General features: G+C 51.6%; 1 protein-coding gene across 1 annotated transcript in view; it reads right to left on the bottom strand.

The window, feature by feature from the left end:
• The window catches only part of WDR7 (WD repeat domain 7), a 70,682-nt gene that overhangs the window by 43,985 nt on the left and 14,054 nt on the right, over positions 1-12,643 (bottom strand). The window contains exons 14-19 of the mRNA XM_084278313.1: positions 11,194-11,963; positions 10,561-10,649; positions 6,788-6,877; positions 4,913-5,031; positions 3,286-3,409; positions 49-162 (exon numbers count right to left, since the gene is read on the bottom strand). Of these exons, the coding sequence (XP_084134439.1) occupies positions 49-162; positions 3,286-3,409; positions 4,913-5,031; positions 6,788-6,877; positions 10,561-10,649; positions 11,194-11,963 (1,306 nt within the window). The remainder of the gene's footprint in view (positions 1-48; positions 163-3,285; positions 3,410-4,912; positions 5,032-6,787; positions 6,878-10,560; positions 10,650-11,193; positions 11,964-12,643) is intronic.

Below are 12,643 nucleotides of genomic sequence, written 5' to 3'. Positions count from 1 at the left end.
ACAGCACCTCCTATGTGCAAAGCCAACACCCTCCCTGTGTTCACTCACCTGCTGTGATGTCATCATCCACCAGGTCGTGCTCCTCTTCCTGGACCTTGGCTTCCGCTCCCAGCGCGTCAGGGCTCGCGCTCCCAGGCTGAACGGCTTCTGTGGTCACGCCAGCTGCAAGAAACCACCCACAGGAGTCAGGGATTCTGGTAGGGAGGACCCTCAGATGGGGGTTGGGGGGAAAGTCATTGTCTTTTGTAGTCAGAACCACGCAGTGTGACTCTGATCTAAGTAACATGAAGAGCGACTGTTCCCCACCATACTGCACACAGGCTTTTCACACATTTCTCCACCAAATTCCAAACAAATTCTTCTCCATCAAAAATCTCCTTTCTATTTTGTTCTTTTTCTGCTGCCTTCCAGCATCATCACAAATATCAGCTGCCTGTATTCCGAGCTAACAAGGTCTTTAGCCACAAAACACCCAGCTCCAGCAGACCTCCCCTTCCATCTCCTCTCCAGCCTTTCCCCTGGTGCCAAACAAGTGCTGGTTTTGTGGTTACCTTCAGAGCACACTCATCCAGCCCTCTCCTTCCATGCCACCTGGGTCAGGATGCATCTGTTCCATGGTGTGCTTTGTAGTAGCAGCTAACACCAAACCTCAGTTATCACTTGGAGGAAGGGTCTGATTGCCACTTCCAACCTTACTCTTGCCATAACTTCTTCAGAAAGAAGCTACTACCTTCATGTAACTTGGACACCCTCCCCATCAGGTTGATGCACATCAAAACCCAAGCAGAACCCACTACCCAATCTTATAGAAACAAGGGCCTTACTGTCACAGCCCATGGGCATCTTCACACCAGGAGTCCAGCTCCTACCAATACTCATTTGGTAATTTATACAACTAAAGTATCAGTAAAAATCTGATTCATGGGTGTGATTAAGTGTTCTCCCTAAGCCACTGCGTGGATGAAGCTGAACAGGGAGGAGAGCAGCCACCAGGCAAACACACCAGGCAGTAAGTTATCATTTCCTCTCTGTGGGAATCCAGCAAGGTGGCTCCTGGGCACAAGGGCTTTCCATGCAACTCCCCAAGAGCACGGTAGAAGCCTGTCTGGGAAGTGAAGAGATCATAAAGCCTGAGGGCATCAGAAATAAACCAGTGAATGTGTTGGAAAACATTGGAAAATGAAGACACAGTTGTACTGGAAACTTGGGCCATTATTACAATTTACTGCAGCACCCTAACATCATTATTTATTTAATACATTAAAATCCTGCAGCAGAATTATTCCCCTCACTCCTTTGGGCTCCTTGAAGTCAAACCTCACACAAGTAAGATGATCAACCCCATATATAAACAGCAAAGTCTTTGGGGGGCAATCAAACTATCCTTACTCAATGCAAACCCCCATTTAAATCGATGAAAGTTTAATTAAGTTTTACTCAATTAATCTGGCTTTAAATAAAACTTTCTAAAAGAAATATAAGCCTAGCAGAAAGGCATTCATAAAAACTGACTGTGGTGTATTCATTAGCATGGGCTTTTCATATTTATTCAGCTTGCTGGCAGTACCAGGGACTGTTATTTGGAGCAGTTTAGAGAGAGACACAATTTCAGGATGTTTATTTAAATGCCTTTCATTTCCTGCTGCCACAGGTGAGGGTTTTGCTTAAAACCTGGTTTTAGCACCATGGGAAGAGAGAGGAGTTCCTGTGCTGGATCCCTGGGCACGGAGAGGGGACGTGAGCAGAGGCTGCCTGTCCCTCTGCCTCACATTAATTCACTCCACACCGCGCCGATCGATCGCTCCCGGGCAGCTCCCAGCCGCCCCGCGCTGCCTGCGGCTCCATCCCCATCCCCACGCACACACAAAGGCTGGGGAGACAACCTCTGCTTGCTGTTAAAGCCATAGGAGCCATTTTCCCCATCTGTGGTGAGCTCAGAGGCTGAGAAACCTCCTCGTCCTCCAGACCCACCACCCAGGTCTGCGTGTCCCACCGCGCAGCACCCTGAGGTGATGCCTCTGGTGCTTTAAGCTGCAGGGAAAATAAATAAAGGGCAAAAAAAGAACAGACACGTGCTACTCTGCAAAGGAATCCCTTTGGAAAGAGAATTTCATCTGTGGAGTCCCTTGGACACCTGAGACAGGCTTTGCCCTTGGAAACATGCAGGTAGGGAAAGGCAGCAGTGTTGTTCCCTGTCCCAAGTGCCCCTGAGATCTGTGCTCGTGGCAAACACCCCAGGGACTAGGGAGTTTCAGGAAGAACCACACACTGTGAGGACACAGAGCAGACAAGGGCCCAGCAACTATTTCCAGTCACAGTTCACAGCCTGAGTGGATACAAGGGGAAACTGTGCAGCTGAACTGCTTCCCTCCCAGCAGGAGCCTGAAAGCACCAACACCTGCACCATCTCTCATGGGTTTGGTTCACAGCATCGCCCCCCGGCCATGCCCATCTGAACCAAGGCTCTCCAGCACGTACCTACAAGCTCATTACTCCTGTGAGGTTGTACACCTAATGGTGAAACACCCTCCTGCCATAAGGCAGGCATTACAGAGCCAAAGGCTGTGATTAGGAGCAGCTATGTCTTACCAACAGCTCCTCAGCATCACTTGAAGGAGCTGTGCTCCCTGTCATTCAGGCGCTCGGTTCGGACTGCGTGAGGTTATGATGCATCTCTCAGATCAACTGGTATTTAACAGATCTCTGACTGGGAACTAGTCTTCAGTGGAAAAGAATTGCCTTTGAAGGAAGGCAAACACCTGGCACTTAAAGGAAACATTCCTGTTCAGGAGAAGGGCAATATTGACTTCTGTGAATCCAAGGTGAGAGGAGAAGAGCTGAGGAAGTGCTCCACCTGCCAGCACCAAGGGAAGTGCCACATCATGCCTGTCTGGCTGCCACTGTGAACTCCTGCTTAACAAACCCCTGCTGAACTACACCACCACCTTCCCCAGCAGCCCCCTGCAGCACTGGGCACCCAACAGACCATCAAAGTTTCACAGGCACCAGCAGACACGTACTGCACGGCCCGGCATTAGCTCCTTCCACAATCCTCCTACTCTCAGGATGCCACAGAATCCCTTCAGAACAGTTTCTCTCACCTAATCAGATGGTCTTTGTAAGAGCCCATCAGTGTTTCACCACTAGCAGCCTTGGAGCGTGTCCCCAACACAGCCCAAGTTCTCTCTCTAACCCCAGACTTCTCCCCTGGCCTGGCTCAGAGTTTCCTGCCTCCCTTTCCTCTGCAGGCCGAGCTGTCCCCAGGCCTGTCCGGGCGCTACTCACGTGATATAACGCTGTCGATGTACTGGGGTAAATAGGGAGCCCAGGCGTCGATGGTTTCCTTCCGCCCCGCCTGCTCAATCCTCCTCAGCTCTGCCAGCAGCAAGGCCTGGGCAGCTTCTCTTACCTGCAAAACCAAGGGCAACGTCACACAAACTCATCAAAAAGCAGCACTTGAAGAAAAAACTCCTGGAGAACACCCAGCTAAAGGTTTATGAACCCCAAGGCTTCCCAACCCCTCTCCGCTTTACCCACCAGAGCCTGGAGGACCTGCCCCAAGACTGGTGACTCTCAGGACACAGCAGGACGTGCTGCTGTGGGAGGCAGAGCTCAGCAAGGCCAGCTTCTGTCCCATGAAGGGCAAGACTGGTTCCTCACCCAAGGAAACAGACCTCATGTTTGTGCTGGCACACTGGAAGGCCACCCAAGATCACCCCTCTCTACAGCACCTCTTGGGTCCCAAACTCCCAACGGGCAACGAGTGAAGTTTTTCTAAGGGTTGTGAAGGTTGCAGTACAAGAACAAAACCACAACAAAAATCACTTCAAGGGTTTTTCCACATGGGATCTGCTCATGTGCCACATGTTGCAGAAGACTGAAGACAAAAGCAGAGGAAAACACATGAAAATGTTTCCCCAAGCTAAAAAAGAATTGAAAAATCTGGGGGTTTACCCCAACAAATAGAAAGCCCTAGCTTGTGGTATTTGTCCCTGTCCTGGTTTGTGCTGGGACAGTGCTACTGGTCTGGTAACAGCAGGCACTGAGCTGAGGTGTGGATTTGAGACGTGAACAATGTTGGTAACACACTTTAGTTGTTGCCAAGTCAGGCTCAGACCAGGTCAGGGGCTTCCCAGCTTCCCGTGCTCGGGCAGCGAGGGTGGAGAGTGATTGCTCTGTGCCTCACTCACTCCATACACCCTTCTATTATCAACTTCTTTTCCTTTTGATCATGGTAAAAATCAAAGTAATATAAATCCACTACCCTGACACCTGAGGATACCCAGGAGTTCTGCTGCTTCCAAAGTGTGAGGGGTTTCAAAGTCATGACCCTCTCAGGACACCCCACTGCGCAAAAGGACGGGCAGGCAAGGAGCAAAACCCCCTTCCCAGAGAAGGCAGAGGGCTGCTGAGGACCTGCAGCCCATGGCCCAGCTCCCTGACTCCTTTCCCACTTGGAAAGCTGCCCTGTCAGCACATTTTCTGCCTCAGCAGCACAGGTGTAGTGTTAAGGTCCCCGTGTCATTCATCACACAGTTGGGTGACAGGCTGCTTACTGCCTACGGTGTACACGCTCCAAGAGAACACCCAGCTCAGCAGTCCCTCTAAGAATGGGGGGGTGGGTTAATCCTAGGGACATTCCTAACAGAACTGTGGAAGTTTCTAATCCAATAGTTACTTTACAAATATGTACAGCCTCCAGAAGGTGAAAACTCTGTGAACACACACACAAGTGTGTGTGTGATCACTTTTTCCAGTGTTTTGGGAAGTTAACTGGAAGATTAACTCCCTAAATCTAAAACAAAAACTGCAGGAACTTGTGCCTGAGAAGAATGATAGGGTTATTTTGACCAGTAAAAGCCAAGACCCCCCTCCCCAAGCCCCTGCAGTACAAAGCCAGTCCTGAAATCACCTCCAAGCATCGGTCCTGCCACCTGCGAGCCAGCATCTCCAGGAGAGGAGGTCGGAATTTATCCAGTCCCAGCAGGTCGGGCAGCATCACACAGTGCATGGCAGCCAGCTGGCTCCACCCTGGCAAAACACAGCATGAGAGGAAGGAAAAGAAAGGAAAGATGAAGAGATGTCGAGTTCAAGATGCACACAGGGAAGTTTGCACTGCAAGTCTGCATACTGGAAGTATGCAGAGATCTTCAGGAGAAGGAGGGACAAAGAGGGAGAGAAAATGATAATAGAAGCAATTTTGGGGCAGAACACCAGAATCAGTTGTCCTGCTGGGGAAGCCAGGGCTCACCCCATCTTTGCTGATCATAACCAGGGCTGTCGGTACAGCGCACGTGGTCTCTGCTCCGGGCTCACCCCACCTTTGGTGGTCATCACCAGGGGGTACAGTGCATGTGGTTTCTGCTCCAGGCAGGAAGGAGCAGAAATCACCCCTGGTGAAGTGGCTGGTCAGATCTCCAGCACATACAGGGGCAAACCAGAGGGGAGCAGGAGTCTGCCTCTGATCAGGCCTGATTGAACACCCACATCCCTCTTCTCCCCCATCCATCTCACAGAAAGACTTCCCCAGCTGGCCGCACGCTTGGAGTTAAACTCACAGCCCTGAGACTAACCCAGCGTGCACACTGAGGACAAAAAAAGGGCCCTGCACCAGCGTGGCCAGTTTCTTGCCAAAGCACAAGCTGGGGGTGCTGGTTGGGTTTAAAAGCGCCGCTCAACGCCCGCTGAGCACCGCTGAGCGCGGCACTCGCCGTCCCGCTGCGAGGGCGGCGCGACGCGCTCACAGAGCGCTCAGCGTGGAATTACCCACCGATGACAGGAGCTTTCTGCCTGTTAGCACAGCTGGGCAGGTACATAACAAGGGTGTTTGCCTGCTCTCCTCATCCTGAAGCCTAAACCCTGGTGGGCACGCTGGCTTCAGGCGCTACAAGCCCGTGAAGAGCAGCACACCAAGCTCACCGACACGCACTCCAGGCAAGCAGCTCAGCACTATGCTCCAAGCTGACAGCAGAATCAGGACAGGGTTCAAAACACAGATCTGTGGGTTTGTCAGCAATGCTGAGAGTAAAAATCTGAGTGTTTTAACTGATAAAGCTCCTCACAGTGCTACAAGGAAAGGAATCAGCATGTCAATTTCTCATACAGAAAAATGGACTAAAAAGAGGAATTTCCAAGCTGAGAGCACACTGTGTCTGCTACTTGAGATGGGTGGAGTAGGAAATGACAGCTCACTAATGGGGGCATAAAAACTGCTCTAAAGCAACCTGCCTACGAGGAGACAAAGGGGTTTTGTTTGCCTGTTTGGGGGTTTTGGTGCTGATCTCTCATTCTTCACAGTGTGGATAAATCTTTGTTGGAAAGAAAGCACCCTCACCCCAAAACTGGAGCAGTTCAAACAAACACTGAGCTTTGGCAAGCACCAAAAGTCAAACTTAGTGCCACAAACTGACTGTGTTTGTCTCCCTTTGACAGGAGTGGGATGTTTTTAGCCTTGCCAGCCCGGAGAGGCTGGTGCTCACCTGCTGTGCTCAGTCCAGCAGCCCTGGCCCCCACAGCAGGGAGCACCCCGTGTCCTGCTGCTCTCCTCCTACCAATGGGTGAGGGCACCTCCCAAACACCACCCAACGTGCCATCCCTGCTCCACTACTCGACCTGGATTTGGGGCAGTCCAAGGCACACAGAGGAGCTGCTCCCCCTCTGCCAGCAAAGCACACACAGACCCGCTGCCTCTCCCTGCGCACACCAACCCGGGGTCACGGCACAACAGGGATCAGGGACATTAGTTGAAAGCAAAAGACAACTAGATAGAAAAGTGAGGAAAGAATACCTTCATTGACTAAGAAACAGGTATGTAAAGTAGGAGCAGTGCCAGAGCCAGAGTGACCAGCTTCAGTGCTAGAAGAAACAGCAGGAGCAACTTGCAGAGGAAAGAAGAAGAAAGAGAGAGAGAGAAAAAAAATAGGAGAGTGAGGATAGCAGCTTCTGAAAACCAGATCAGTATCACTAGAGAATGAAAAACAAAACTGGAGGAAACCATGACAATATCCAACGTAAAAAGCCTCCTAGGATTTACAGAAGTGCAATGGCAGGGAGAGGGAGACATGCAGCTGTAGGGACACACGGATACTCTGACTGAAACTTGCCTCTCTTCAAAGTACCTGTAACTAAAGCAACTACAAAGGGCTCTTTGGGCAGCCAGGTTTGGGCTGAGGGTATGGCTGGAGCCTCAGTAACAGGAGTTTGGCTGCTGCTGCTTGTGTGTTCCCTGTGTTTAGATGGATTTGGAGGCTGAGCTGCTCATTGGGAACCCCAGAAACGAGCCCCGTTAAACATGGGCTGCCCCACTCATTGCTCTGAAACGCCACAGAAGGTATTGCTCACAGCTGGCTTTAACCCAGGCTCCTCTGAGAGTAATCCCCTGCAAACAGTTTTAAACCTGGAGCAAGGAAAGGACTCCAACTCACACTGCAGGGCACAGAGAGCACGGGCGAGCGCTGCTCAAGAGGGCTGCTCAGAGCACTGTGACATTCATTTCATAGAATGGGATGGGTTGGAAGGGACCCCAAGGGTCCCAGAGCTCCAACCCCCTGCCACAGGCAGGGACACCAACCTCCAGGCCTGGAGCTACACAAAGTTGCCCAGGGCCCCAGCCAACCTGGCCTTGAGCACCCCCAGGGATGGGGCACCCACCCCCTCTCTGGGCAGCCCCTTCCAGCCCCTCAGAACTTCCCCCTGAGATCTCATCTCCCCCTTCCCTCCTCCAGCTTCACTCCAGCCCCTTGTCCTGCCAGTCTCTGCCCTTTAACAAGCTGATTCCCCTCCTGTTCCTGGGGTCCCTTCAGGGACGGGGAGGCTGCAGTGAGGTCCCCCCACAGCCTTCTCTTCTCCAGGCTGCCCCAGCCCAGCTCCCTCAGCCTCTCTCCATAGGGGAGCTGCTCCAGCCCTCTGAGCATCTTTGTGGCCAGATCATCTGGTGCCAGCCCGGTGCCAAAGCAGCCCTGGATGTTCTACTCCCACTGAGGCTTGGTGACTCAGTATTACCACATGAAAAGATGCAGCAGGCCTTATGGCACACACATGCTACAAGGCAAGGTCACCGTGGAGATTTAGAGGTCACTATCTGACACTTCCTTCCTAGGGAGAAATTACCATATGTCATGCACAAGCATCTTCAAATTAATCCCCCCTCTTTTGTTCGGTTGCAGAACAACAATGGGTTCAAGCTCCTGAACCGAGGAAGCATTGTCTGCAGAATGGTCTGTTTGCTTTTCACCCAGCCAGCTCCTTTTGTCACCCTGGGACATCTGCAGCCAACCTCCTCTCCCCAGGCTTTCCACGCTGGCACGTGTACAACCGCTGTAACTCACTGTGTGACAGCAAAGCCTCCTTCCAGGAGGTGCAGAACCCCAAAAGCTATGTATTTCCTGAAAAAGCTGGTTTGTAAAAACACAAACCCACCCCCCACCCATGCAGCTGTGGGTTTTCAGCCTGGTTTTGTTGTGCTCCCAACCCCAGCGATGACAACAGCCGCCGTGGTGGCAGCAGCTGGCCCAGCCACACGGAGCTGTGCTCCTCTCAGGACAGATACAGGTCAGACTGATGGAGATCCAGCCTGTCAGAAAGAGCATTAATTGTGCTGCTGATTGATTTTTAACAGCAGCAGCACTAGAAACGCCTGAGCAGCAGGGTGCTGCACAGGGTGCAGGATGGGATGTGAAGGTAAGGAAGGCATCAGGGGAGCTCAACCACCCGAGAGCAGCGCTTGGGAGCGAAGCCACCTTCCCCCAAGACATGCCACCAGCCTGAGAGGGGGAGGACAATTTAGGATCAGGGGTGGTTTTCTGTATTTCTGGCAGCACACAAGTTCATTTTTATCATCTGTTCCTTGGGAAGCTGTAACTATTTCCACAGGGTAACCACAGTATGTCTGTCCCCAAAACCTACTCCAAAGAACAACCCCAATGGAGCTGTCTCCTTAAAAGCCAAATGAGTATGTTTTTTCCTCCTCACATTGAATCTGTCATACAGATGGCATCTCTAAGAAATCCTGACCTTCCAAATAATTACCTTCCAAGGTGGAAAAATAAAGGGCTGTAAACCAAACCAGCCCCACTTGTTGAGGCAGGAGCCCTGATTTCTCATTTATGTGGTGCCCTGATGCACACCAGTCCCCAGACTGATTTTCCCATGACAACCAGAGATCCCAGCAAGTCAGTATTTACATTTAGCCAAAGAATAAACACCCACAAGTGTTGCTGGTGGGCAGGTTTCCCTCTCAGATAGAAGCACCCCCTTTTCTGTATGTGAGCAAAGAAAATCCCCCAGCTGATGTGTGAGTTACCTGTCGTGCTTACAGGTTCTCTACTCCAAGTTCCTCAGTTGAAAGATGAAGTTAAAGGTGCCTGAGCATCTTTATGTGCAGCTGTACAGGCTGCACACTGTGCTAAACACCAGTGACAAAGCAAAACGCAGCCCTTCTGCAAAGGGCAAGATTCTCTGCACCCACAGAGCTTGGGCAGTCCAGGTTTTGAGTGTTAACAGGTAAAAGTGAGAGGTCAGTGCAGTTTTCCAAGGAAAGGAGCCAAGCCCCAAGGGCACAGATGCTTTACAGACCACTTCAACCAAGTGCCTAATGGACTAAGCCAGCCCTCTGCACTCTCGCCTCTACCCCACAGTGCAAGGCAAAGGTTACGTATGCACATCCCCCTTGGGCTGTAACCATCCCTCACCTGGTCCAGGGGGGCTTTACTCCCTGTTATTTACCCCAGGGAGTAAATACCACTCCTCCTCTGGTCCTGGGCAGTACCTGATGCTGTCCCAGGAGCTGCTGCCCTGTGCTCTTCCTGACCTCACCGGCTCCTTAGTTCTGAGCACAGCAGCCCCGGGGTTTATGCTCCCTGGCTCTGGGCATCAAGAGGAGCAGCTCACCTGCCCCTACACAGCAGCTGTACCTCAGAGCGAGCAGGAAGGGGCTCCTCCTCCCCACCAGAGCCAGCAGGGCTGCTTCCCTGTGCTCCTCCTGCCCTAAGGAAGCTCGAGCCCCTGCTCTGCTCTACTCCAGTGGGAAATTCAGGTCTGATCTTGTGTGCACCTTTCCTTTGGCTCACATCTTGTTCTCCTCCCTGCACTTAACCATTATCCTAAAGGAAAGACACAAAGCAGCCTGCTAAGGGATCCACTGCTGTCCTTTGGAACTGCAAGCAGGGGCAGCTGCAGCAGCAAAGTCATTTCTTCCTCCTTCCTACAAATGAGAGGAAAAGTAGGCACGCCCCTTCAATGCTGTTGTGGTTTAGCTTATGGCACATATAAGTGTTTTTGTGCTGGTCTGGGTCACCCTTAGTCACCCACTTTGAACCTCCTCCTGTCACCTCAACACCACAGTGGTTGGAGCACATAAACACTCAAGAATTCAGTGTTAGGAATAACTTCACAACAGCATCAGCCTCTCAGGCTGATTCTTAAGAAGGCCTTAGGCATTAAAATCTTTCCCTCCAGGATATTATGCTGCTTTTCCCTCCCAGCAGTACTTTTATCACTTGATAGTAGTGATAGCTTTGGAGAAATGACATGTCCAAGTGTTTCAAAGCAAGTGATTTTTACCTTGCTTAATTTGTCCTTGGGCTGCAGGGCTTGAAGTTGAAGGGGGTGCCTTTGCTTTTGCCATCTCAGGAGTGCCTGGCCTCGGTGGCCTAAACACAGAATACACACACAGGAGGGGAGAGGGGGGAGAGCAGGGGTGGGGAAAAAGGAGAAAGGGGGAAAAACAGAGATTATTTGATAAAGATACTGTGAATAAACATACTTTGACTGGGTTTTATAGGCTTGCTTTTCAGTCTGCTAGGAAAAAAGTAACTTACAGTTCCTAGGTAAGCTTAAATATTTGGTGCTACAAAGTCCATCTGCATGGTTTGATTTCTTTAGACTCTGACCTACTCAATAAGCACCCAAACCCAGGACCAAAGCAGCCTCCCAGACCTACTGGTGTGTACATTCATACAACTCCACATGCTATTAACACTCTAAGCCACTTAATTCTGCTCAAAGCAATGCAGCTGGCTTGGCATTAAAAAATGACTACATCCAAGAGAAGAAACACCCTCAGTCCCATCTGGGCACCGAAGGTTTCCACAGCCAAATACACCCAGCCCCACAGCCAACTTAAAGCAACCCACTGCATTGAAACAGGGACTGTGGAACACAGCCAGCAGCAGCAGAAGCGAGTGTTCCCCATACCTGGTCGGGCCTTTCTTCATGTGGTCCCCGATAAAGGTGGCGTTGGTCATGCTCATCAGGGTGTTGGCCAGCGAGATAACGGAGAGGAGGTGCTGCGTGGTGACGGCCCGCGACACGCCGTACGTCCCCTTCCCCAGCCCTTCCGTAAGGGACATCTTCCTCCCCAGCTCCACGCTGTCGTAGGCCAGCTTGCCTACGGGCTGATTGTAGCCAGGAAGCATCAGGGACATGTGGCCTCCCCTAGACAGGAGGCCAAAGGACACCGAGCAGTGTGGCTTAAGCATCCCAAGACGCTCAAGGCAAAGCTCGTCTAGGACAGAGTTCAGGCCCCAGGCGTGAAGGCAGGACATGAACAGCTTGGCTGTGTCCATGGTCAGGTTGTATTCCAGCAGCGTGAGGGGTTTGGATTTGCTGGAGCGGTACTCGGGGTCACTGTCTTCTCTCCTCTGCCGGATCGATTCTTCATCCTCGTCCTCGTCGTCCAGGAGATGCTCTTTTATGTTCTCTTTGATGGTTTCCTTGACCTGCTGGAAGAGGACAGCAGCTCGCTTCCCGGTGAGGAAGGAGCCTCCTTTGTCAGAGCCACCAGAGGCCTTCTGTAAGTTCTCCGGCGAAACCAGCGCGGTGTTGGGCCTGGAGGCCTCCTCAGTCAGCAGCTGGATGATCAGGGCTTCCACGTCGAAGAAGAGCACGTGTATGTCTGGGTCGGTTAAGTTCGTCTTGATGGCTTGAACCATCAGGGAGTTGTGGGAGTATTTAGGTAAATTCCCCTGAGAAAAACAAAAGCAAAAGCAAAGCCTGTGTAGCTGCAATCAGGCCCCAGCTGGAGTGCTGTGTCCAGATCTGGGGCCCTCAATACAAGAAGGATGTGGAACTGTTGGAGAGGGGTCAGAGGAGCCACAAGGATGATTAGAGGGCTGGAGCACCTGCCCTACAAAGAGAGGCTGAGGGAACTGGGCTTGTTCAGCCTGGAGAAGAGAAGGCTGCGGGGGGACCTCAGTGCAGCCTCCCAGTCCCTGAAGGGAGCAGAGGAACAGGAGGGGATTCGACTTTTTAAAAGAGCAGATAATGGCAGGACAAGGGGGAATGGACTAAAGCTAAAGGAGGGGAGGGTTAGATTAGATCTTAGGGGGAAGTTTTTCACAGAGAGAGTGGTGAGGGGCTGGAACAGGCTGCCCAGAGAAGTAGTGGATGCCCTGTCCCTGGAGGTGTTCAAGGCCAGGTTTGATGGGGCCCTGGGCAACCTTGTGTAGCTCCAGGCCTGGAGGCTGGTGTCCCTGCCTGTGGCAGGGGGGTTGGAGCTCTATGATCCTTGGGGTCCCTTCCAACCCAGACCCTTCTATGATTCTATGATTACTTCCTCTATGCTTTTGCCAAAGATCATTCCCAAATTCAGGAAGCTGTGGGAGATCTGAGTTTGAAAACTCACAGGGTGTGAAACTTCTTATGG

Source organism: Gallinula chloropus, assembly GCF_964237585.1.
Source record: "Gallinula chloropus genome assembly, chromosome: Z".
In the NCBI taxonomy this organism is placed as follows: domain Eukaryota; kingdom Metazoa; phylum Chordata; class Aves; order Gruiformes; family Rallidae; genus Gallinula; species Gallinula chloropus.
The sequence above is the reverse complement of the archived record's forward strand: the minus strand, read 5'-3'. Positions and strand labels throughout refer to the sequence as shown.